This window comes from Cupressus sempervirens, chromosome 5 (assembly GCF_028749045.1).
Source record: "Cupressus sempervirens isolate cs-2001-9-10 chromosome 5, ASM2874904v1, whole genome shotgun sequence".
In the NCBI taxonomy this organism is placed as follows: Eukaryota; Viridiplantae; Streptophyta; class Pinopsida; order Cupressales; family Cupressaceae; genus Cupressus; species Cupressus sempervirens.
This window is the reverse complement of record NC_143122.1, coordinates 195,812,808-195,840,389: the sequence shown is the minus strand read 5'-3', so window position 1 is coordinate 195,840,389 and position 27,582 is coordinate 195,812,808. Positions and strand designations below refer to the sequence as shown.

Sequence of the window (27,582 nt, the reverse complement as noted above, 5' to 3'; positions counted from 1 at the left end):
CCGCTCTTCATTGTTGTATTTTCTATTTTGTGCAAGAAATTAAGCTCTGAGAGACCATTCCAATAGTAGCACAGATATATATTGACAATTTGACACTAGTATGCTACTTGTTTCTGGATGTTCCAAGTTTTTTGTTTTTATTTTTCTAAATTCTAATGACTTTATATATCTCTTATCACCTTGGAAAACTGCGTAGGTGCTTGATAAGGATAGAAGCTTGCTTGGGAAAGGTCACATGGAAGGAGTTACCAGCTAGGCATTGGAAGTGGGTGGTCAAAGCATGACATGCCCTATCATAGTGGAGAATATGAGACAGCCTCGGCAGATGCTTATAGAGGTAAATCCAGTTATCATATGTGCAGGTGTTTATTTGCACATAAAACTCTAGGTTTATATTTTCACTAATAAATCTAGTTTTGTTCATTTGGAACATGGTGTGATGGTGCTATTCTACGCCAATTGCAGATGGTTGGTGAGAAGTGAGGACTCTTTTTTGAAGTAGTAGACATCATACGGAGGTTAGGGCTTACTATTTTAAAAGGAGTCATGGAAGCTTGTAATGATATGATCTGGGTACGCTTCACTGTTGAGGTAATTACCGCATGAGATTACCTTACTATTCTTGTAGCAAGTGCTTGAAATATATAATGGATGTGAAAAGGACAAAATAAATTCTTATTACGAATCAACAAAGTAAATAATCTATTGTAATATTAGTATTTACTTTAAATTCACAGTAACAAGCAGAATCGTAAAAGTATTCTATATACTTTCACAAGTGGATGGTAATTACTCCATGAAATTTTGGTCAAGAAAATGTTCTAACCAATTGTAGTTGTTTCTCTTTGGAAATTGTTGGAGAAAAATCTATTTTGGTTTTTGTTTTTTTTCTATGGTATGTGTTGCTTAAGCAGGATTCTCAATTTTACATTCAGGCAAATAGAGAAGTGCACAGGATGGACATTTTGTGGTCCCTGACAAATTTCTTGTATCAAAACACAAAAAATTGCATGACTACGAGTAGCCAACCTAGTACAATCACTCATCAAGGTATTGATAGTGGTCCTCAAGTATTGAATGTGTTCTAACAATCTTCTTTATTCCCATCCATAGCATAACTAGAAGTTTGCAGTAATTACTTATTCTAAAGAGATCTAATACCAAATTATGGATGTGTATTTTTGGTCCAACATGTGCTGCAAGTGGGTGCATATGTGACTTGTATTGCACCATCAATCCTTCAACTGACTATAGGACAATGTAATGTAAGTCACCAAAATAGGGATTTTTTTTAGTTCAACCATTCTTGGGCATAATTGTGTCATTTACAATTTACATTGAATCCTAAAATGAGCAGAATGTGGAAGAATTGATACATGGCTTCTTGTTTTTGTAGGTTATTTAACCTTGACTAGCTTCTCTAGATAGAGAAACATGTCTTCTGGGTGGCATTTAAATCCCCTCTACCAAGTGGTAGATATTTCAAAGGATTTGCACTTGCATATCTTTTGAACAATTTCCCACTTGGTTGTAAAAAAAGGCAAGCTTCAGCTATAAAACTTTTCTTATTCTAATAATTTCCTTTTTCTTTTGTAGAGGACCATCTTTTCCTTCATTAATTTATAATGTTCATTGGCATATTTCAAAAAATCAACCAGTGGGATATGGGATATATTGTGAAATTGATTCATGTTACACAACATTCCTTGAGAGTTTCTCGTATCTCCTTGTAAATGCTCAATAGCATTTTCATAATAGAATATATGCGGGATCAGTGTCACCTTTTCCCAATTTCAATGAGATTAAGGTTCACAGGATGCTAAATTTATTTTTTAGATATATTTCTACTTTGAATGTGTTACAAATGGATGGAATTGTTCCTGAGATCCTAAAACTCTAACTATATACAATTTTAGTATGGATTACAAGGCTAAACGTGTGCTTGTTTATATTAATTCCGTAGGAAGAAGTCTTTAAATAAACTAATGATGAATTTTCTTTTCCTCAAGGTTGTATTAGTGCAAAGAACATGAATTATGATCAGCCCTATTAGGGGCCACTATTAAGGCTCTCTATATTGAACTTTATAGTGAACTTGAAAGCCATTTATATCAACCTTTTATGTTTTTCTCGTATTTTATTTAAAGGACCGCAACTTGTTCTATTTAAAAGACTGCAACTCAGTTAATATTGCTCTATTGCTAGGCCTCAGTGCACATATTTGAAGTGTACATTTAGGAAATTATGGGGCTGGTTATATGCCCATGAGAGAGATTCATTATTTGCTACTTCTAGTGTATTTGTGTTTAAGTTGTTTGTTATGGCATGATGACCAAAAATTGCATGTATTTGTTATGGTCTATTTTGTACAAAAGCTCACAGTATATGCATTAATTCAGGATAATATTATGTTTTGTGATGTTTTGGGTAACTAGAATTGGTGGATAGCTTTAGTCTTCAGTTGAGCAAGAATTTTTTAAGTTTTAGCTGATTTTTGTTGTCATTTCAAAAATTCCAAGGGTTGTTGATAGTAAAATGATCCGAAGTGTATGTGGCTAAGGATTAGCTAAGAGAAATATTCATATATTTTTCTACAAAGAGTAAGAATGGGTGAAGTATTTGGGAAAGTGGCTGACTGATCCAAATCCAAAACATTGAAGTCATAGAAGTGCTATTTTGAAGAAACTGTGGAGGATATAAACCCTTCTGGACAACTTCACCTCCCTTGTCTCCTCCCTTTGCCTCACTCCTTCTCGGGCCTTAATATGTCATACTTATGTTGCTTAAATCATTAAGTACTGGCAATTTTGCTAAAATTGATTCCTTACATTTCTCTTTCTAGAAGCTTTCTTATAAAGGTAAACTATGATAGAAACAATCTCTTGAACAGGCACACACTTTTCCCGCTATGATGGACTAGGAATGTGCAATATATATTTTGTGCACTATAATATCATGTAGTGAAATCGATTATACAAATATAGAAGTAGTGAAACCATGGAAGAAAAAGCCAATAAAATTGGGAAGGTTCAATGAAAACAAATATTATGAAGAAAGATTGCAATGATGTGGCATTAGATTGAATACATCGATATATGTTATTGGATCAAAAATATCTCTAGATATTAATGCCAGTAAAGAAGCTTCATAATTTTTTGAGATGTGCATATTGATCTCAGATGTGTGTATTGATCTCATCATTCTTTATTTAATTAATGTTACTTGAATGATTTGAACAAAAAATTACACAAAATAATAAAGCTACTTTGATTTTTAATCCATGTCACTTAGGTAGAAGAAAAATAGAACAACTTTCTTTTTTAATATGTATAGCATACCTGAAATGCACCTGCAAAGCCCCATCTCAGTTGATTTTTTGTCAATCTTGGGATGACAACAAAAATTACTGGCATAGTAGGCATGTACTTTGCAATCAACCTGGGGCAAATAAAACATAAATATCTTGCTGAGAATTAGAATGCGTAGATGTCTTATCTGTATATCAGAAAAACAAATTCAAATATAGAACAAACCTTAATTGCATCATGAAATTTATTTGAAAGTTCCAACCATTTCTACTACCCTTCTGTTGAGACCTTTCTACATTCTTCCTGTAAAAAACAAAGCCCAACCATCACACTATCATGTTCATACTTTAAAAATTTACTATTTAGCTTTTGACTTCACATTTCAAAAGTTAAATCACAAAACAAAAAAACAAAGATATGTTTTGTGAATTTCATGAACACCCCTGAATCCAGAGGGGCATGCTTGGGAAGTAATTTGTTCCCTATCACCTTAGAACTAAAATAAGAAACTAGTATGTGTTCAAAAGAAACATTGAGACCATAAATAGACAGAATGACAAAATAACACAAAATTCAAATATTATAATTTATTATCACAATTTGAAATAGCAAAATTTCATAACAACAAATGATTAGGGAGCTCCATGAAAGTTGGCTTACATGTGTTTTTTATAAATGTAATTTCATATTAGCCCTTTGCAACTTTCACTAAAATAAATACACAAAACATATCGAGATACAACCCAAGATAACTTCAGTAAATAAACAAGAAACAATTTTTAGGAAAGCCATGAATATTAATAGCTCTTTTAAGTAAAAGTTGAAAGAAACAGCTTATATAAAACACCCTACTAGGAAGCTTATATAAAACACCCTACAGAACAGTCTGATATTAATTTGGATGCTCAATCAAATAATCAAATGAGAGACCTAAAAATTCTCAACAGTGAAAAACAAATGTGTAATGAGGTACAAAGGGAAACAAATGCAAACCAAGAGTTTAACGACCCACAGATTCTACAAGATGAGGAGAGGGAAACAGGGTTCGTCAGCCAAAAGGTCTATTGGTCTTATTTAATAGCAGTATATAGTGGTGCCTTGGTTCCAATAATATTGATAGCATAGATTCTTTTTCAGGGGTTTCAACTTGGAAGTAACTACTAGATGGCATGGGCATCTCCTCCCACTCTAGACATGGCACCAATAATTAATACTAGAATACTCATTCTAGTATATGTTGCAATTGCAATAGGGAGTTCTATATTTTTGTTGATACGGGCATTTCTTCTAGTATCTATTGGCCTTCTGACATCTCAAAAACTCTTTTTGGGCATGCTTCAAAGTATTTTCCATGCTCCCATGTCCTTCTTTGATAGAACACCAGCTGGCCGGATCTTAAACAAGGTTTGTGATACTTTCCCTATCTCCAAAGTAGAGTGTAAATATTAATTCTACTACTTTCTAAATTGCATAGGATATACACTTATAGGGTGCTTTCTACTGGCACATAAATCAGATGTACAGATTGGTGTATAATATGTATCTTTCCTTTGCATATCATTTAAAGTGGAAGTGTTTTACAGTTATATATATATATATATATACACAGTCAATTGCTAATGACTAATACTAATCCAAATCATGTTTGCAGGCATCAACTGATCAATCAGTATTAGATTTATAAATTTGCAATATATTGAGTTGGTTATCCTTCTCAATAATTCAGCTCTTAGGGACTGTAGCTGTTATGTCAAGGCTATCATGGGAGGTATTTGCGATATTTATACTTGTGACTGCACTCTGCATATGGTATCAGGTAATTGTTCCCCTTCTTTGTGTCTCTCATTATTGTTATAACTGTAGAAGGTGTAGTCCTTTTAATTGTTTTTTGGTATCATTTTTTGTCATTCCTTGTTTAGTGCTATAATTTCCTTAAATGGTATATGCAAGTTGTTTTAACCCTTTTTTTCTCTTACTGTGTTGATTCTTTGTCAAAACATCATATTTTCAAGTGTTTTCATACTATGAACATATTGAAAATGATGCTTCCATTATTGGACTTTAAGATTTTTGGTTATTTTCTTGGAATGAAGTATGCTATTATAGATGGGATTCACAGAAATTGGAGGGTTATTGTAATTTCCAACAGAGGGAGCCAATGTTTGGTACATAAAGATATATGAAACATATCATAAAATAAAACAAAGAGTTGCATGAAATTTAATACATATCATAAAATGTAAAACAAAGAGTCACATGCTACTAAATATTTGTAATAGTCTATATTTTTGTATTTGACATTATTCTATTTCCACTATTAAATTTGACGACACATGCCTGCAGCAATACTGCATATCGACTTCTCGAGAATTATCAAGATTGTTGGGCATTAGGAGAGCTCTAATACTTCATCATTTTGCTGAATCACTTTTTGGAGCTACAACTGTGAGAGCTTTTGATCAAGAATTGCAATTCAGTATTTCTAATTTTAACATCTTATTGAGCTTCAGTTTGTTTCGAGAATAGTTTAATATTATCTACTAAATAGGGCCAACCATGTGAAGGTGGAAGCTCATTTGGCCCCACCCCCCTCCCCCTAACTTCACTCTACATTGCCCATTAACATCTAACATTCATTCATTCTTTCAACCTGTTGGTGTAAATAAGTACTTTACTATTTACACTTACTGAAGTTTACTTAGGTTAATGCATTATTTAATTATTTTGCATTATTTTATTATTTTTATTTGTGAGACACTTAGGAGTTTGCACACCTTTTGAGTTGTCATGTTGACAACACAGGAGTACACAATGCTATTTGAGCACATGGTGTCTACAACACTTTTTTGCGTGTCCAACCCTTGTAGGCTTATCTTCTCATCACTGCACTTACTTTCGTGCTTAATAGAGGATAATCCATATCTAGTGGACATGTGCTAGGTTGTATGACACATCATGATGCTAACTTCTATGCATTCTAGAATCTCTTTTGAGGCCTTTATATTCAGGCACTCCTAGTGTACTCTTAGGACAAGTTATTGAATACATTGTTATTCTGATCATACTCTATCTACTTTGGTCTACTGTGTGCTTGTGTTTGAGTTCTTAGTTCTTGGGTGAATTCTGCCCTTAGGCAAATTCTTACATGGTATTAGAGCTTCTTGGAGACTTTCTCATCACAAGCCGTTCGAGACCTCTTGCTTGCTTCATCACCTCAGCTTGAATCCAAAATGTTGCGAAAATTGGGAGCGTCTAGCATCAAATCTGACCTTGCCATTACATTTGGAACACTGAACTAGTGAAAATTGACTATAAGCATGCCTACCTTGGCTCAAAGTCGACCGTGAGGCAAAATTGTTTTGCAAATCAGAACCCAGAGGCCCCAATTTGCGTTATGGGTATGATCTTATTTTTAGATCTTTGATTTAATTTATTTTCAGATCTGTATTTTCTCTATAATTTTCCATCAGTGTATTTCTAGAAATTTTTATTGGCCTATCAGAGAAAATATTTTGGCCAAACCAGGTAGTGACACCCCGACTTGGCTTAGTATTTTGGTTGGAAGGTATATTTATTGTATCGTAAGCTTTATTATTTATTTATCGACATCTATAATTCAGCCATACATAGCACAAGGCCATATCTACAGACAAATTGCAATAGTGACAGCTGACCCTTCTAGTGAATCACCTTTCTAGCCAGTCCAAGTAACCCGCCGACCCATTCCAATAGACCCTGGCCATTGCTCTGCCTTCCGTCTGTAGCAAGTTTGTTTTATAAAGCATAGTTTGCACTCCCATAACAAATGTGGGATAAACCCAATTAACCCTATAGCCCATGAGTAAATTAGATGTTAGCATTGAGACTGTTGGTGTTTTAAATGGTACAGCTTAATACCAGAATGACAGTATATACACAATCTAAAGACTAGCCTACTCTTATCAACAATTGCATATGTAAGGTATTTGGACTCAACTTCAACAAAACCACAAATGTTTTTCTACTATTTTGGCTCTGCACAACCAGGGTGGGTATACCCAGCGATGGTTCAAATCTAAAATGACTGTATGAGGATTATTCTTAGCTTCATTCTGATTCTCATTTCAAAATCCTCAAATATATACATAATTCTTACTAACTTTCCAAACACATCCCATAAATAGATATGGCCAAGAAGTCTTCTATAGATCTGCAGACGTTTTCAACAACAATGGCTAACTAAAGCTAAAAATATTTCATGCAGACAAGTGCTAGCCAACTTTGAAGATCTACAGGAAATAAAAGTAAAATTTGATTTGATGATGCATTTGAAAAACCATTTGTAAGATATTTCTCCTTCAGCTGAAATAACTTGATCAGTGCCTAATCCATTGGAGTTTAGAGTCTATAGAAAAATCTAAGATCTAATTTGTTTCCTTACAACAAATTGTATCAGCAATTCTTACCAGAATTTATCATTCAAAATCCTTTTCAATACTTGAGGAATCTTATCACATTCATCAAAGCTTTTACTTAATCCATTGAATTAACAACAATGATAGATGGATATACAACCTAACTAGATTGCATTCAATTGTACAGGATTTTACTCATACAACATCAAGGTAGCTAAGTATTGAGCAGGAGACAAAATTTAGAAAGAACTGATATGGGGACAGTTCATAGTTTGTATTCATTTCCTTTGAAAATGGTACATCTTTTACAATAAACTCAGAATATCCTTCAGAAATAAACACAGTTCATTCTATCTTCATGTATTTTCAAAAAATTTGACAGAGAAATACATTACAAACTTGCCTTCAAAATTTGGACAAAAAACTAGACTAAGCACAATACTTAGAAGAAAAAGAATTCGGACCCTTCTTTAGCCTTGGGATCTCACTTAAATAGTGTGAGATGCAACAAGCTTAGGGCTAAAGAGAGTGACACATGTCCTTTAAAAGATACTGACAAATGTCTGTAGTAAAAGACAAAAAACAAATAACAGAGAAGCTAACACATCAAAACATCCTGGGTGGGTCCCTTTCTGTTATACTTCTCATTTGTTTTAACAAGAAGATAGGATCTGATTCTCCAATTATTCTTCATCCTCAGAGTAAGTAGCCATGAGGTTTGAAAGTGATGTATTGTCTTCAGTTACTTGTAAATTTACTTCAACCTGGGGAGTTTCTGTGTCCTTAGTATTAACTTCGGGGGTGATTGTTACTTTTTCACTTTCTCCCTCATCATCTTCTGATATTTGTTCTAGAAACTGATTTTTCCATTTACTAAAAGCATCATCATCTGGCCAATCAAAGCTCATAGGTTCTCTTTGTATCATTATTAAAGAATTTGCATTTTCTTCTAAACCATCAAATTCTTTCCCCATAGCAGTATAAAATAACTGTACTTTTACTAGTTCCTCATTAGTCTTAGCCCAGAACCAGTGGCCAGTCTCACTCATGATGTTTATTATTCTTTCATTTAATAATTCATCCATCTCCCTTTTCCACTTTTCTTTTTCTTTAAGCATATCAACAGATTCTAAAGCACAAGGAAATAGTGTGAAATTTTCAGCGGTGTATTGGGAAAAGAAGAGTGTTAATCTTCTCTGTAAAGAATCCCTTTCATCATCAAAATTCTCTAGCTTATTTAATAAATCAAAAATCTTCTCAACTTGATGATAAGACATTTGAACTGTAGATATACATATGATTGTAATATCATTATTTCTCTCCCTCCATTTCTGTGCAAGAAGAGTCAACTTATCCTTATCCCTGTTCAATTCATCCATGAGGGCTGCAATTCTGGTCAACTGATCAAAGAATTTTGACCATTTTATTTTATCCCTCAAATATATTATACCCTATTTCAACTTTTCTTCATATTGATTTCTCAATTCTATCTGCAACTCATGCAATTTTGTTTTGTCTGCTTCAAAGTCCTCTGTAGTATAGAATTGGGGCCTTTCAGGGGTGTTAGGTATTTCAATGATAGGGTTTGATCCAACAAATGACTGTGAAGGGTACGCAATTCTAAGTGTACTGGATTCTCCCACCTTTCTTTTCCCAAGTATCTTCTCCAATTGAGATAACCTATTTTCTAGCTCAATTCTCTTTTTTACTTCTTAATTGTAGGCATCCACCACTATTTCATACTTACTCTGCAAATTAGTCATTTCCTTTTCTTCTCTTTTTGCAGTGGCCAAGGAAAATTTAGAATAGTCCACATTCATGTAGGCTGCCTGTACATTTGAAGTATCAGCGACCCTCCTCACAATGATATTCCCTGTTAGTCCTGAATCATCAGGTTGTAATGGAGTAGTCCTGGATCCTCTTCTTAGTGACCACATAACAAGGGCAGCTTGATCATTACTGAATGTTGTTCCCAAGAATTCCTTTTTATCTGGATCCTGTAATCCTCAATTATTTGACACAGAACTAAAAATTAAGGCATTAGCAATATCCCAATTGGGCAATAATAAAATATTTGCATTTTTAACCATCTATCTACCCTCATTAGGGGTTATATTTTGGAATTCTTGTATCATTTTTTCTTTTATTTGATTCTGAATGGAGGCTTCATCCATTTCTAGATGCTCTGCTTTCATATTCCTACACCTTTGTTCAAAAATGTGCATGTTTTCCCTCCATGCAAACTGATGGAAAGCCCTAGATTTTACAAAAATGTTATTAGACAAAAATTGCTGACTGGCTTGCTCCAAAACAGGGTCTAATTCCCTTCCTCTGAAATCTGCTACAGTTAATTCAAAACTTGGCAAAGGAGGCTCCTGGGGGTTCCCTTCATCAATTTTTGCTTGAGTAACAAAAACTCCTCCTTGCGACCCCATTTGTTCAATTTGCTCATTGGTGAGCTGCTCTTCCTCAATTCTCATTGGAGTTTGGGAAGGTGAGTAACCTTCATCACGGGATTCCTCTTCCCTTATTATTTTTCTTCTTTTGGGAGAAGGTTCAAGGGGTCTTTCTTCAAGGACAGTACTAGTAGATTCAATTACCTATTTTTCTTTGTTTACAATGGGCATTTGCTCTCGAATAACATTATATCCTGTCCTCTTTTGGACAACCAGTGGACCTACTCCTGTGTTAGGGGTGAAACCCAATTTCCTCATAACTTCTCTGGCTTTATCTAGAAAAGAATCAATAAAATGTTGTTTCTTTTCATTCATTACCTCCATTATTTTTGAGAATGTACTCATGAGCTTATTTATCCTATCTGCATTAGTTGCAACATTACTAAGAGGACTGTAATCTTTGTCAAAACAATTAATAAACTCCTAAAAATTTTAATAGACTCTCCATTTTTCTTTCTTTGTTTCTTGCTCCTGGAGAGAGTATTCATTCCTTATTATATCTTCAGGGAAGTAGAATTCATGCTGACTTGGACGAAGCTTGATCCTATATCTAAGAGCAGAATTAATGAAGTCTTTTGTGTCACAAAAATGAGCATGAGATACTGCCATCTTATAATGATCCAAAAATTTGTAGAGGAAGATCCACCCTTCTTTAGTTATTACAAATTGGTGAGCTATAGTGCAAGTAGGAAAAATTGATCCTGTTCCCCTTTTGTGCAAAAAAGTCTCCTCCACCTCCCAACTGCCATAAAAATTCAGCTACCCCTACCTTTAAAGGTACTTGATAGGGTAGTACATGGGGTGTCCCTTTGAACCCATAGATCCTAATGACAGTTGAGACTGGATATGGCATAATATCTCCCCAATTATGTGAAACTTTTAAACTATGGGGTCTGTCCATAGGCCTAACAAGATGCATTAGTGCCTTAGGAATTCTGGGATTGTCACTCAATATGAGGCATCTTAGTTTAGAAGCAAAGTGCCTATCAAATCTAACAAAACTAGCATTTTCTGCTTCCCATCATGTCTGCACTCCATAATTGAACTGGTAGTGCCTCCCCTTCTTGTTCCCTATTTAAAACCATTTCTTTACTGAAATATGTAACCCCTTTAAAAAGAAACATATGCATCAATAGGGAGTACTGACCCCAAACCTTTTCCACCTTGCCCTTTGCATTCCCCACCAATCCATTGTGAATCTCATTAGCCAGGTAAGATGCAAAATCAAAAAATATTTCTACACCGAAAGAAGAGATTTGGGTGATCATATACATGAAGCTCACTAGAATAAAGTCTTCTTCACCCTCTCTGAAGACTCTGCACAGGGTCCTGTATATTTCTACTGCCCTGGCATTAAAGCATGATTTCTTGAAAGGTTCTTTAGAAGATGATGTTATTGTTGGTAGGTTTCCAATTCTGCCTATGTGGGCTTTCAATGCACCTTGTCTAACTATATCCCTTTTGGACATATATTCTTTTTCTAACTCCATCAAATTAATGGGCACATGATACATGGTGAGAGGTCCCAGGCTTAAAACCTTCCTAATTTCTTTTGGACTGATGGTAATTAAAACCTCACCATCCATTCTTCTCACTACCTTAGTGGCTGGATCATAGCTTTTCGCTACAGTTTCAAGTAGGTCATAATCCATAAACACACTGGGAACAACAAGCTTTCCAAGATCAAAATTCCATATATTGGCATGAGGGGCATATAATTTCCTTTCTGCGAACCATTTTTTGAACAGACTCAAACTAGTTTGAGAAGTCTGAGCATCCTGAACCCAATTACCCTTATTATGTAGTCCATCAGCTATCCTTAGCCTAGGGTTCAATGAGGTTAACCTCTTAACTTGTGATGTCTCTACAGTAGACTCAGGAAGCAACTCAAGCAAATCATCATGCACATTCCTATCCAAAGAATTTACTGCACCTGAAAATCCCTTCTTCGAAGGCCTCTTGGACTTATTTTTTACAGAACTAAAAAGCCTACGAGGATTATGGTAGTATTACTTACTTGAATTTTATCTTTGTTTTACTCTGTATTTCCGCAAACTTTTCTTGAATAGACAACTTTACAATTTCTACCAGGCTTTGGCACACTTTCCTTCAGTAATTGCTCTTGCACAAGAATGGCTTCAAATCTTTGCTCGCGTAAGATGAAACTGATGAAATCTCTCTGTATTATACTCTATTTTTTCTCGCAGACAATGCTTTCATGTCTAATTAATACAAGGAGTGGCACTACATTCTATGTTTAAAACTATGCCATCGATCTTCAAAGATCCTATGATCATGTGATACGGAGAGAACAACTAGGAGTTGCATTTGACATGTCAATCAATTTACCCAATGAGAACTTACCACATATATCATTCTTTCCTTGATGGCATTGGTATCTGGACCCATTGACATCTGAGGACATGTGTCAGCATGTCGCTACTTTGTTATGCATAAAAAATGAGCATCTTGCCATAGTGAAGCAGCGATAATCGTCGATCTAATTTGGAATCAAACAAATGATATGCTACTGGGTTTGCTCAGAAAGAAGGCGATGGGCCCTATTTGCTATGTCACTATAATTATCTCCCTCGCAACTCTTCATAGTGAGAAGATGACAACCATTGATCACATACTCAATCAAGGGTGAGGACACTACACGGGGTCTTCTGATTCATATTCGCTATGTCACATGGCTTAAAAAGCATACAATTTTGTATAGCGAGGTAGTGAGCTCCGTTGATTCCATTCCAAGCTGATGTTCAGGATCTCTTTGTACATTTGGTCAGAAAGGCATTAATGAAAAATGGATCTATGCATAGTTGGCACTTGTCAAAAATTTACTGTAGTCCTAATTATCATTCCACGTCACCAAAGGTCTTACCGATCTTCAAATTTCACGAGGCCTCACTACTTCGCTAACGGTGAAGTATCTGATTTTTTTGATAGCAAGGTAGCAAGCTCCGGCATTTTAATGAATTCTGTACTAGAAAATGCAAGGGGCAGAAAATAATTATTTTTGTTATTTAAACTACTTCTAACAATGACATTTATGACTTGTCACGCCACCTGGTGTAGTCACGGTACCAGAAAAATGCAACGTCACCGCCCCTTTAGATTTCATGGGCCTCGCTACTTCGCTAACAGAAAAGTGTCTAATTTTTTTGATAACGAGGTGGCAAAGCATCGGAAAAAATCATCATTTCGGCTCTTATTTCAGATATCCTACTGGGTCCCCTTTCCTGTTTGGACGATAGTTGCAACGTGTACCTGCACAATAAATCATTCAGAAAACAAAGCTCCGACCACCGTATCTTCACTTTGCGGTCCTGCCTCATAAAATACTTAGCATTTGCTACCTCGCATGGCTTAAAAAGCATGCAATTCTTCATAGCGAGGTAATGACAGTGGTAGATCTACTTGGATCTAACGGCTGGAAAAATTGAGAAAAAAGGAAATCTCGGGGGAACAAAAAACAAAAAGGGATAGAATATTTGTCTCACTTGACAATTCAAAAGTTTCGCGCCTGACATTTTATGAACAGAGAGAACATAGGGTTTTCATGAGTTTTTTCTTTATGGATGGATTATCCAGAAACCCTATATTTCACTTAGAAATAAAAATTCTGACTTTTCTACAATTTAACAAAAACTTCTGTTGCACAAAAAGTTAGACCAACAGTGGCTCTATCTGGGGATGATAGACTACTTGAGTCTATGCAAGAATTCAGAATCTATGGGAGAGCAGACCACACATTTGGCAAGATGACAACTTCTTCAGAGAGCACAAAGAAACACACAAAAAACAAGGAACCAGACTGCACAAGGATATTTACAAGGATTTACAGAAAAAGAAAAATGATAGGAAAACCTTAAAAACTACTGTTCATGGAAGAAAATAAGTATTTTTCAAGAAAAATACCTCTTCAAGAACTATCCATGAACTGGAAATTCAAGAATATTGTCAGATATATCTTTGATTATATAAGAATCTTCACCCCAAGTATTCTCAATGAGATATGGGCCTAACCAGATAGGATCAAATTTTCCATGTTTTCCTTTATCTTCAATTTTGGCATTCCACATCAAGACTAGATCTCCATTTTCAAATTTTCTACTTACAGTTCTTTTATCATAGAGTGTCTTGACTTGCAATTGCAACTTTTAGTTCCTCAAAGATGCTTCTCTTCTGGTTTCGGTCAATCCTACCAATTCATCCATTCTTTCTTGCATTTCATCTATAGTATCTTCATCATATAACTAGATGTAATTGTATAGTCCCATCAAGTTGTTCTGAGGCATTCTGGCTTGAATTTTGTACACTAAATCAAATGGAGCTACACCAATTGCTTTCTTTACAGTTACTCTGTCAGCCCATATTGCCAACTGTAACTTGGAATCTCATGCCTTTTTATTATCATCCAAGGTTCTTTTAATGACCTTCAACAGGCTCTTATTTGTGGACTCAGCTTGTCCATTCCCTTGTGGATGATATGGAGCAGATGATGATCTTGTCATTCCATATTTATCACAAAATTTGATGAACTCCTCAGATCTGAAACACATAGCATTATCTGTGACAATTCTCTGTGGACATCCAAATCTAGAAATAATATTATTCAACAGGAAATTATTTACCACCTTACTTGTCGCATTTCTTGTGGGGATAGCCTCTACCCTCTTTGTAAAGTAGTCAGTAGCAACCAGAATCCAAGAATAGCCAGTGCTAGACTTGGGGAAAATCTCTCCTATGAAGTCCAGACCCCATTGTTGAAAAGGTGCTTGAGTCTCAACTGGTTTCAATGGAGTATTTCCTGAGAATTTAAGCTTTCCAGCAAACCTCTGACAAGGATCACATTTTCTAACCATAACTTGAGCATCCTTGAATAGAGAAGGCCACCAGAATCCAGCCCTCATTATCTTATGTGCAGTAGTTTTGGGCATGTAGTGTCCTCCAGCATGCATTTCTTTCAAAATCTCTTTTGCCTTTTCTTTATCCACACACTTCAATAGAATTCCATCAAAATTTCTCCACCATAAGTTATTTTGGAAAATTATGTACCTGATGGCTTGCAATTTAGTATTCCTTTTTTCATTGTCAAGCAGATGGGGAGGAGCTTCCATATGTTGCAAATAATATATGACATTGGTGTACCAATCACATTGGTCCATGTCACATAAGTCAGTTCTGAGATCATCATTTACCAGATTTATCTGATTTGCCTCTAGATTAGTTTCAGCCATGAGTTTGGCCAAACCTTGACCTCTTACTAATTTTGTTATTTATATATCAATGTTAAATTCCTAGATTCTATTGATCCACCTACACTTCCTGCCTGAAACTTCCTGCTGAGAGAATATATCCTTGACTGCAGCACTAGGTACAAAAGCAATAACAGTAGCACCTACCAAGTAACTTTTGAAAGCTTTTACAGCCTTTACCAAAGCATATTCTTGCTTTTCATTTATTTCATACTTCAACTCAGTAGGCTGTAGTGACTTGCTGAAAAATGCAATAGGTTGCTCATATCCTTCTTGATTTTTCTGTAATAAGACTGCAACTACAGTATGGAATGATGCAAAAGAGAAAATATGCATGGGCTTTGCATAATCTGTGGTCCTTAATATTGGAGCATTCTTTATTGCAGTTTTTATATCTTGGAATGCTTCTAAGGGTTCACCATTCCAATCTATAACGACTCCTTTCTTGAGCATCTTTGAGATGGGTCTACTGATTTCAGCAAAATTGGTAACAAATCTCCTCAGAAAATTGACCTGGCCAAAAAAGGACTGAATTCCTTTCACATTTTTTGGTTTGGGGATTTTTTTAATAGCTACTACCCTCTCAAGATCTATTTTTACCCCATCCTTAGACACTATGTGTCCTAATAACTTTCCTTCTGTGACCCTGAATGTGCATTTCTTTGGGTTTAAGGATACTCCATATTCCAAGGCTTTTATAAAGATTTTTTCCAAATGTTTGCAGTGATCTTCAGCCTTATTAGAATATGTTGTGAGATCATCCTGATACACAACCATAAATTTGTCAATATACTCATGAAATGCTACATCCATGGCTCTTTGGAAGGTAGCTCCTACATTAATCAAACCAAAAGGCATCCTCACATACACATATGTTTCCCAAGGGGTTGTGAAGGTTGTCTTGAACTATTCACTTTCTTTTACTAGAACTTGATTATATCCAGAAAAACCATCCATCATTGACATCAATTCAGAGCTAGTCACTTGTTGTAACATGGCTTCCATATTAGGTAAGCCATAATTGTCTTTCAAAGATGCAATGTTTAAATTTCTAAAATCAATACAAAGCCTAATATCTCCATTCTTCTTCCTAACAGGAACTAGGTTTGAAACCTAGGTGGAATGCCTGATTGGTTTGATTATTCCACCATCTCTTAGTTTTGTCAGTTCTTCTTGCATTTTTGGGGCAAGGGTAGGATTGATTGGTCTCTGTTTTTTCCTAAAAGTTCTTACATTTTCCTTCAATGGTATGACGTGCTGAAAAAGATCCTCCCTGTAAGCCTTAAGGTCATCATATGACCAAGCAAAAATACGTTTGTATTTTCTAAGTAGGTCAATCAATGTTTTTCTGATTTCAATAGGCAGATGTTGGACAATATAAACCCTTTTAGGAACTTCATCAGTACCCAAGTTTATTTCTTCTAACTCTTAGGGTTTGGGGTCATTTACTCTGGATTTTACTCTGTCTTGATTATCAAAAATATTTTCCAAGACTACTAACCCCTTTGGCATCTTATTTTTTTTCAATTGCATTATTTCTTGACCAAAAATGGTTTCCTTCCCATTTATTGTTTCAATTAGTCCACTACAATCCATCTCCTAACCGTGATACTTGTCTTCATTTAACAAAAAATTTGTAATATCTTTGTCATCTTCAAAAACCTTCCAATTTTCAATGTTGTCAAGTATGGAAGGCCTATTTTGCACCTCCATCTGGGAGATTCCTACAAATGATATTTCTTTTGGCTTGATTGCTACGTTTTCCAAAAGATCGATCATCTTATTTTGGGTCCTATCTCTCCATGAGATCCCAAATGCATCAAAGAGTTCTATCTGATCCCAAACTGCATTTCTATATTGTTTCCATCTCCTATTCTTGGATGAGTAGGTTCCTTTGATCTAGGAGATAATTAGTTTAGAATCCCCTATGACACATAATTTCTTAATTTTATGATGTATGGCAACTTTGAGTCCTAGCAGTAGTGCTTCATATTTTGCAATATTATTAGTGTAGGCAAACTTCAAGGTGAATGAATACCTAAAAGTGTTATTTTTAGGGGACACAAAGACTACACCTGCCCCTACACCCTCTTTAGAACTAGCCCCATCAAAGAACATTTTCCATAATTTTGGTGAATTCATACAACATTCAACCTCATTTTCGATGATAGTAGGTAAATTTTCAACTTCCTGAATAATTAATTCAGCCCTGAAAGCATTAATCCTAGTATCTAGGAAACAAGTGGTATCTTTGTCAATTTCTTCACCTAAGATGTGGTTAACCCTTGGTTCCCTATTTACCCTGATAGCTTTGTCCCCTATATGAAAAGTGGCATAAGTAAGATCACATTGTAGGCTTCCCCCCATGGCAGCACTCCATTTTTTGGAGAGTAACATTCCGTAATGTGGAGGTATATCTACCACAAGGACAGACATGGTTAATTCTACTTCAGGATATGCAGCCAATTTGAATGGTAGGGAATTTATAGTACCTATGACTGGGACTTCTCTAGCATCCATCCCTCTGCATCTGCCTTGCTTGGTATCTACCTTCAATCCTAAGGCTTCCATTACCTTGAAAGGCATTATAGTGTTGGAAGCTCCTGAGTCTATCATGCAATTTTTTAGGGTCTTCCCTTTTATGATTAGACTGAGGAAAAAAGGATCAATATCTTCTATGAATGCCACTGAGGAATCATCTAGAAACATTTAAGGAATCTGGGATATGATACCACTGTCCTCTATTACTAATGGGGTCTGTTGGGGCATAGTTTGGTTAACAATAATATTATTGTTTTCTATTCCACCCAACCATGAAAAAGCCTTATTCTTATGTTCTTCAATTCTAAAAAGTTCAGACAGGGGCACTTTTACGATAATTTGAGATAACATGGATATCATATCAACAGGTTCAACCATAGTAGGTTTTACAATAGTACCTGGAGTCGGAGTCTTTTGAGCAGTAGGCATCACATTTTTCTTTACAACATCCAGTTCTGATTTCTTTGGTTGCACAACTGGTTTTGTTGCTTCACTTATATGAAATTGAACCTTCTTCTTTGGTTCCCATTTCTTACCCTTGTTCTCCTTGATTTTAGGCACATCTACATGGACTTTCTTGTCTTGATCATTTATCTTATGAGTGATGTCCTTGATGAAGACACTAGATGGCTTTCCTGCATCATTTTTTATTGCTCTATTTCTCAAATTATAATTGCTATGAACTTGTGAAATCATTTCGGCTATAATTCTGTCAATTTCCTCCTTGGAGGGCATTCTTAGACTTGTGAGACCCACATCAGAAAATGTACTACATACCTTATCTGCATCATACCCTTCATCATCTGAGAGTACTTGCTAATGATGTAGCTAGTAAGCAATTCTTTGGCTAGTAACATCATTTTCAGGCTCTTTTGAATCAGAATCTATCAAATCATCATACATGCTCACCATATTGCAGCTTATATCGGCATGGCTTTTCTCTTCAATTTCTTCTTCAGCTTGCACTCCTTGGGCTTGGAAAAATGACTGAGCAAAAACACAATAATCAGCAGAATGAGGTGATTGGCATATAATGCACCATGGTACATCATCATTCATTTTTACAATGTTCCTTTGCAGGGGGTTTGGAGTACCCTTATCCTTCACATTTTGGGTCTGGTTGGGAACTGGTTTACCATCTTTCCATTGAGTGGTATAAGGGTAGTTCTACATCCTAGGCTGTCTATTGAAGTTGTTGTTATTCACAGGGGGTCTTTTAGCAACATTTGGCTTATTGAAACTAGTGGGATTCATCTTCTTGAGCATTTCTAAAACCTGGCCTATAGTAGGTTCTTTGGGCTTTTTTTCTATAGGAGTTTTGTCACCCTCCCTTTTATTATTGTTTTTAGCATTAAAAATCTTAGGATCATCCCTCCTACCTAGTTTTCTAGATGCCTTTCTATTATTCTCTATATTTACTGCAACTCTATAGGCATCTCTCAAAGTTTTAGAATCTTTATCCCTCAATTGATAAGCCATTTTGCTATCAAAAGCATTGAAATAGGTTGTGAGACAAATGTCTTCATTTAACCTCATGAATTGAAAAAGCTTCTACATACCCTTTTGGAATCTCACATTGAAATCAAATGTGGACTCATTTTAATTCTTCTTGATATTGTTGAACTTGTTCAACATGAATCTTGCATTGGTATTTTCCCCATACTGCTCTTTAAACAACTTTTCCATATCACTCCATGAGGTAATACTATCATCAGGAAACCTCCTGAACCAATCCCTTGCATCCTCTGTTAATGAATGCACAAACAATTTCATTACCATGTCTTCGTGTTCAACTTCATAATCATTCAACATGTCAATGAAAGTCCTCAAATGTTCTTCACCAGTAACAGCGTTATTTCTAGAAAACTTAACCACTTTATCCCTTAAATCAAAAGATATGGGATGGGGGGCACTAGGAATACCAGCAAATGATATCTATCTATATTTTTCCAGGTATATAGGTTTCTTCTGGAAACCAAGAATATTTGAGGTACTAGCTATATTAGCTTGACTCAATGGAGCGGCTTGGGACTATTGTGGTGGGACAAATGGGACTTGGGTGCCAATATTTGAGGATGAAGTAGGGGCAGATTGGGGTATTCCCTGAGTTGAAATTGTGGGAGCACTAACTAGTGCAAGATTTGCGAGTGGGATAGACAAATTGGGCCATGAAGCCAATGCCGAATTAGACTTTATGAATTGGATTTTCCTTCTAGTTTCTACAACTTGAGCTTCATTTTCAACCTTCTCAAGTTCTTTTGAAAGATCTTCCCTCTCTTTTCGAGCCTTCTCAAGATCTAGATCTAACTTCGACATGGAGGGTTGTATAGGTTTGCTTGGTATAGCTTGAGGCTCATTTATTTGGATTCCTATAGCCTTTCCTTTCCCTTTATCTGGAACTTTTGCAGTGGGCTCTACAGGATCAATTTGAATAGATTTATAGGCTTGAACTTGAGCAATAACTGGTTCTTGCCTTCGATTTAGGTGTTTCTCCTGTTCTTGCACTTTATCTCTCAGATTATCAACATCTCCAAAAATATCCTTATGGAGAGTTGTGGTATTCTCTTCTAATTTTTTATTTTTCTCTTTCAAAGTAGCCATCCTTCTTAACAGAGCATCTCTTTCTATTATGGCATCTAAGGTGGCTTTCTCCTTCTCTTTTTCAAGACGAATGTGTTTAGCTTCTTCCTCAGCAATCCATTTCTTCAAAAATTCTATCTCAGAGTGCACTTCTTTAGGATCTACAAAAGTTGCCTCAAAATTAGCAGGGTCATCCAGATCTATAAGGTTTGGTTCTACGTATGGGGCTACTCTAGGATTAAAAAGATGATCAGATAAACTCCTAAATCCTAGCCTATAATTTATATCGGCTACAGGATCTAGTCTTAATGAAGCAACTCCCATAGTAGACACATCCTTATCTTGAAAAACTCTCTCATCTGGTAATGGAGTATTGAAAATGCCTCCTAAGAGTCTTGTAGTTTTGAATTCAGAGCTAAGCGAAGAAGACTCTCTTCCTATTACTGGTTGATATCGAGAATTGACAGATGCATTACCTCTGGGTTTCCAAGTAGGATTTGTATCTGTCTTTTTCTTATTTTGGTTCTTCCTACCACCTTGGGGTAAATTAGTATACATTGATACATCAAGATTGGCTCTCATGTAAGCTCTTGTATTTTTCCTCTTGTCAGCCATATTTACCTTTTTGTTACAATAAGCACTAGCTTCAAAACCTTGACTGAGTTGCCACCCTATTGCGGGACAATATATAATGACACTTTTAGCTGATCAAAAGAAATTGATACACAGGTAGGAACAAAAATATATGGCACAAACAGACCAATCACTGATGTCATAAGACTGCAACTCTTGCTTGTTTAGATAAGACACTTGGATAGGCTGGATACGTCAGTGTGTAGCAATGGTACTTGGGCTCTATCTTTTTTAAATTCTCAAAGTTTAACACTAAAAGATTCCCTTATAACCATGAGAAAGATATAGATCACATGGCACACATGTACACAAAAGGACCAAAGAAACTGTAGTACTTTTCATAGAGGTGTTGGACAAATCCCCAGCAGAGTCACCATTTTGTTGGTGTTCTAAATGGTACTAAAACTACTAAGCGACAAAAATCTTAATACCAGAATGATAATATATACACAATCTAAAGACTAGCCTATTCTTATCAACAATTGCATATGTAAGGTATTTGGACCCAACTTCAACAAAACCACAAATGGTTTTCTACTCTTTTGGCTCTACACAACCAGGGTGGATATACCCAAGGATGGTTCAAATCTAAAATGACTGTATGAGGATTATTCTTAGTTTCATTCTGATTCTCATTTCAAAATCCTCAAATATATACATAATTCTTACTAACTTGCCAAACACATCCCATAAACAGATATGGCCAAGAAGTCTTCTATAGATCTGCAGACGTTTTCAACAACAATGGCTAACTGAAGCTAAAAAGATTTCATGCAGACAAGTGTTGGCCAACTTTGAAGATCTACAGGAAATAAAAGTAAAATTTGATTTGATGATGCATTTGAAAAACCATTTGTAAGATACTTCTCCTTCAGCTAAAATAACTTGATCAGTGCCTAATCCATTGGGGTTTAGAGTCTATAGAAAAATCTAAGATCTAATTTGTTTCCTTACAACAAATTGTATCAGCAATTCTTATCAGAATTTATCATTCAAAATCCTTTTCAATACTTGAGGAATCTTATCACATTCATCAAAGCTTTTACTTAATCCATTGAATTAATAGCAATGATAGATGGATATACAACCTAACTAGATTACATTCAATTGTATAGGCTTTTACTCATACAACATCAAGGTAGCTAAGTATTGAGCAGGAGACAAAATTTAGAAAGAACTGATACGGGGACAGTTCATAGTTTGTATTCATTTCCTTTGAAAATGGTACATCTTTTACAATAAACTCAGAATAGCCTTCAAAAATAAACACAGTTCATTCTATCTTCATGTATTTTCATAAAATTTGACAGAGAAACACATTACAAACTTGCCTTCAAAATTTGGACCAAAAACTAGACTAAGCACAATACTTAGAAGAAAAAGAATTTGGACCCTTCTTTAGCCTTGGGATCTCACTTAAATAGTGTGAGATGCAACAAGCTTAGGGCTAAAGAGAGTGACACGTGTCCTTTAAAAGATACTGATGAATGTCTATAGTAAAAGACAAAAAACAAATAATAGAGAAGCTAACACATCAAAACATCCTGGGTGGGTCCCTTTCTGTTATACTTCTCATTTGTTTTAACAAGAAGATAGGATCTGATTCTCCAATTATTCTTAATCCTCAGAGTAAGTAGCCATTAGGTTTGAAAGTGATGTATTGTCTTCAGTTACTTGTAAATTTACTTCAACCTGGGGAGTTTTTGTGTCCTTAGTATTAACTTCGGGGGTGATTGTTACTTTTTCACTTTCTTCCTCATCATCTTCTGATATTTGTTCTAGAAACTAATTTTTCCATTTACTAAAAGCATCATCATCTGGCCAATCAAAGCTCAGAGGTTCTCTTTGTATCATTATTAAATAATTTGCATTTTCTTCTAAAACATCAAATTCTTTCCCCATAGCAGTATAAAATAATTGTACTTTTACTAGTTCCTCATTAGTCTTAGCCTAGAACTAGTGGCTAGTCTCACTCATGATGTTTATTATTCTTTCATTTAATAATTCATCCATCTCCCTTTTCCAATTTTCTTTTTCTTTTAGCATATCAATAGATTCTAAAGCACAAGGAAATAGTGTGAAATTTTCAGCGGTGTATTGGGAAAAGCAAAGTGTTAATCTTCTCTGTAAAGAATCCCTTTCATCATCAAAATTCTCTAGCTTATTTAATAAATCAAAAATCTTCTCAACTTGATGATAAGGCATTTGAACTGCAGATATACATATTATTGTAATATCATTATTTCTCTCCCTCCATTTCTGTGCAAGAAGAGTCAACTTATCCTTATCCTTGTTCAACTCATCCATGAGGGCTGCAATTCTGGTCAACTGATCAAAGAATTTTGACCATTTTATTTTATCCCTCAAATATATTATACCCTATTTCAACTTTTCTTCATATTGATTTCTCAATTATATCTGCAACTCATGCAATTTTGTTTTTTTTGCTTCAAAGTCCTCTGCAGTATAGAATTGGGGCCTTTCAGGGGTGTCAGGTATTTCAATGATAGGGGTTGATCCAACAAATGACTGTGAAGGGTACACAATTTTAAGTGTACTGGATTCTCCCACCTTTCTTTTCCCAAGTATCTTCTCCAATTGAGATACCCTATTTTCCAGCTCAATTCTCTTTTTTACTTCTTGATTGTAGGCATCCACCACTATTTCATACTTACTCTGCAAATTAGTCATTTCCTTTTCTTCTCTTTCTGCAGTGGCCAAGGCAAATTTAGAATAGTCCACATTCATGTAGGCTGCCTGTATATTTGAAGTATCAACGACCCTCCTCACAATGATATTCCCTGTTAGTCCTGAATCATCAGGTTGTAATGGAGTAGTCCTGGATCCTCTTCTTAGTGACCACATAACAAGGGCAGCTTGATCATTACTGAATGCTATTCCGAAGGATTCCTTTTTATCTGGATCCTTTAATCCTAAATTATTTGACACAGAATTAAAAATTAAGGCATCAGCAATATCCCAATTGGGAAATAATAAAATATTTGCATTTTTCACCATCTATCTACCCTCATCATGGGTTATATTTTGGAATTCTTGTATCATTTGTTCTTTTATTTGATTCTAAATGGAGGCTTCATCCATTTCTAGATGCTCTACTTTCATATTCCTACACCTTTGTTCAAAAATGTGCATGTTTGCCCTCCATGCAAACTAATGGAAAGCCCTAGATTTTACAAAACTGTTATCAAACAAAAATTACTAACTAGCCTACTCCAAAATAGGGTCTAATTCTCTTCCTTTGAAATCTACTACAGTTAATTCAAAACTTGGCAAAGGAGGCTCCTGGGGGTTCCCTTCATCAATTTTTACTTGAGTAACAAAAACTCCTCCTTGAGACCCCATTTGTTCAATTTTCTCATTGGTGAGCTGCTCTTCCTGAATTCTCATTGGAGTTTGGGAAGGTGAGTAACCTTCATCATGGGATTCCTCTTCCCTTATTATTTTTCTTCTTTTGGGAGAAGGTTCAGGGGGTCTTTCTTCAAGGACAGTACTAGTAGATTCAATTACCTATTTTTTTTTGTTTACAATGGGCATCTGCTCCCGAATAACAGTATATCCTGTCCTCTTTCAGACAACCAGTGGACCTACTCCTGTGTTAGGGGTGAAACCCAATTTCCTCATAACTTCTCTGGCTTTATCTAGAAAAGAATCAATAAAATGTTGTTTCTTTTCATTCATTACCTCCATTATTTTTGAGAATGTACTCATGAGCTTATTTATCCTATCTGCATTAGCTGCAGGATTACTAAGAGGACTGTAATCTTTGTCAAAACAATTAATAAACTCGAAAACTTTTGAATAGTCTCTCCACTTTTCTTTCTTTGTTTCTTGCTCCTGGAGAGAGTATTCATTCCTTATTATATCTTCAAGGAAGTAGAATTCATGCTGACTTGGACGAAGCTTGATCCTATTTCTAAGAGCAGAATTAAAGAAGTCTTCTATGTCACAAAAATGAGCGTTAGATACTGCCATCTTATACCAATCCAAAAAAATTTAGAGGAAGATCCACCCTTCTTTAGTTATTACAAACTGGTGAGCTATAGTACAAGTAGAAAAAATTGATCCTATTCCCCTTTTGTGCAAAAAAACTCCTCCACTCCTCCCAACTGCCATAAAATTTAGCTACCCCTACCTTTAAAGGTACCTGATAGGGTAGTAGATGGGATGTCCCTTTGAACCCATAGATCCTAATGACAGTTGAGACTGGATATGGGATAATATCTCCAAAATTATGTGAAACTTTTAAACTATGGAGTCTTTCCATAGGCCTAACAAGATGCATTATTGCCTTAGGAATTCTAGGATTGTCACTCAATATGAGGCATCTTAGTTTAGAAGAAAAGTGCCTATCAAATCTAACAAAACTAGCATTTTCTGCTTCCCAAGTCATGTCTGCACTCCATAATTGAACTGGTAGTGCCTCCCCTTCTTGTTTCCTATTTAAAGCCATTTCTTTACTGAAATATGTAACCCCTTTAAAAAGAAACATATGCATCAATAGGGAGTACTGACCCCAAACCTTTTCCACCTTGCCCTTTGCAATCCCCACCAATCCATTGTGAATCTCATTAGCCAAGTAAGATGCAAAATCAAAAAATATTTCTACACCGAAAGAAGAGATTTGGGTGATCATATACATGAAGCTCACTAGAATAAAGTCTTCTTCACCCTCTCCAAAGACTCTGCACAGGGTCTTGTATATTTCTACTGCCCTGACATTAAAGCATGATTTCTTGAAAAGTTCTTTAGAAGATGATGTTATTGTTGGTAGGTTTCCAATTCTACCTATGTGGGATTTCAATGCACCTTGTCTAACTATATCCCTTTTGGACATATATTCTTTTTCTAACTCTATCAAATTAATGGGCACATGATACATGGTGAGAGGTCCCAGGCTGAAAACCTTCCTAATTTCTTCTAGACTGATGGGAATTAAAACCTCACCATCCATTCTTCTCACTACCTTAGTGGCTGGATCATAGCTTTTCGCTACCTTTTCAAGCAGGTCATAATCCATAAACACAATGGGAACAACAAGCTTTCCAAGATCAAAATTTCATATATTGGCATGAGGGGCATATAATTTCCTTTCTGCGAACCATTTTTTGAACAGACTCAAACCAGTTTGAAAAATTTGAGCATCCTAAACCCAATTACCCTTATCATACAGTCCATCAGCTATCCATAGCCTAAGGTTCAATGAGGTTAACCTCTTAACTTGTGTTGTCTCTACAGTAGACTCAGGAAGCAACTCAAGCAAATCATCATGCACATTCCTATCCAAATAATTTATTGCACCTAAAAATCCCTTCTTCGGAGGCATCTTGGACTTATTTTTTATAGAACTGAAAATCCTACGAGGATTATGGTAGTATTACTTACTTGAATTTTGTCTTTGTTTTCCTCTATATTTTCGCAAACTTTTCGCGAATAGACAACTTCATAATTTCTACCAGGCTTTGGCACACTTTCCTTCAGTAATTGCTCTTGCACAAGAATGGCTTCAAATATTTGCTCGCATAAGATGAAACTGATGAAATCTCTCTGTATTATACTCTTTTTTTTCTCACAAACGATGCTTTCATGTCTAATTAATACAAGGAGTGGCACTATAGTCTTTGTTTAAAACTACGCCGTCGATCTTCAAAGATCCTACGATCATGTGATACGGAGAGTACAACTAGGAGTTGCATTTGACATGTCAGTCAATTTACCCAATGACAACTTACCACGTATATCATTCTTTCCTTGATGGTGCTTCTATCTGGACCCATTGACATCTGAGGACATGTGTTACCATGTCGCTACTACGTTATGCATAAAAAATGAGTATCTTGCCATGGCAAAGCAGTGACAATCATCGATCTGATTCGAAATCAATCAAATGATATGCTACTGGGTTTGCTCCAAAAGAAGGTGATGGTCCCTATTCACTATGTCGCTATAATTATCTCCCTTTCAACTGTTCATAGCAAGAAGATGACAGTCGTTGATCACATACTCAATCAAGGGTGAGGACACTACACAGGGTCTTTTGATTCATATTCGCTATGTCGCACGGCTTTAAAAGCATGCAATTTTGTATAGCGAGGTAGCGAGCTCCGTTGATTCCATTCCAAGCTGATGTTCAAGATCTCTTTGTACATTTGGTCAGAAAGGCATTAATGAAAAATGGATCTATGCATAGTTGGCACCTATCAAAAATTTACTGTAGTCCTAATTATCATTCCACGTCACCAAAGGTCCTACCGATCTTCAAATTTCACGAGGCCTCGCTACTTCGCTAACGATGAAGTATTTGATTTTTTCGATAGTGAGGTAGTGAGCTCTGGCATTTTAATGAATTCCATACCAAAAAATGCAAGGGGCAGAAGATAATTATTTTTGT

The 27,582-nt window shown here is 35.6% G+C and overlaps 1 protein-coding gene across 1 annotated transcript in view; it reads left to right on the top strand.

Annotated features, from left to right (window-relative positions):
- Nucleotides 1-546: 546 nt before the first annotated feature.
- LOC149555061 (auxin-induced protein 5NG4-like) overlaps nucleotides 547-27,582 on the top strand; it is a 54,349-nt gene continuing 27,313 nt past the window's right edge. The window contains exon 1 of the mRNA XM_089829163.1: nucleotides 547-591. Within this exon, the coding sequence (XP_089685289.1) occupies nucleotides 547-591 (45 nt within the window). The remainder of the gene's footprint in view (nucleotides 592-27,582) is intronic.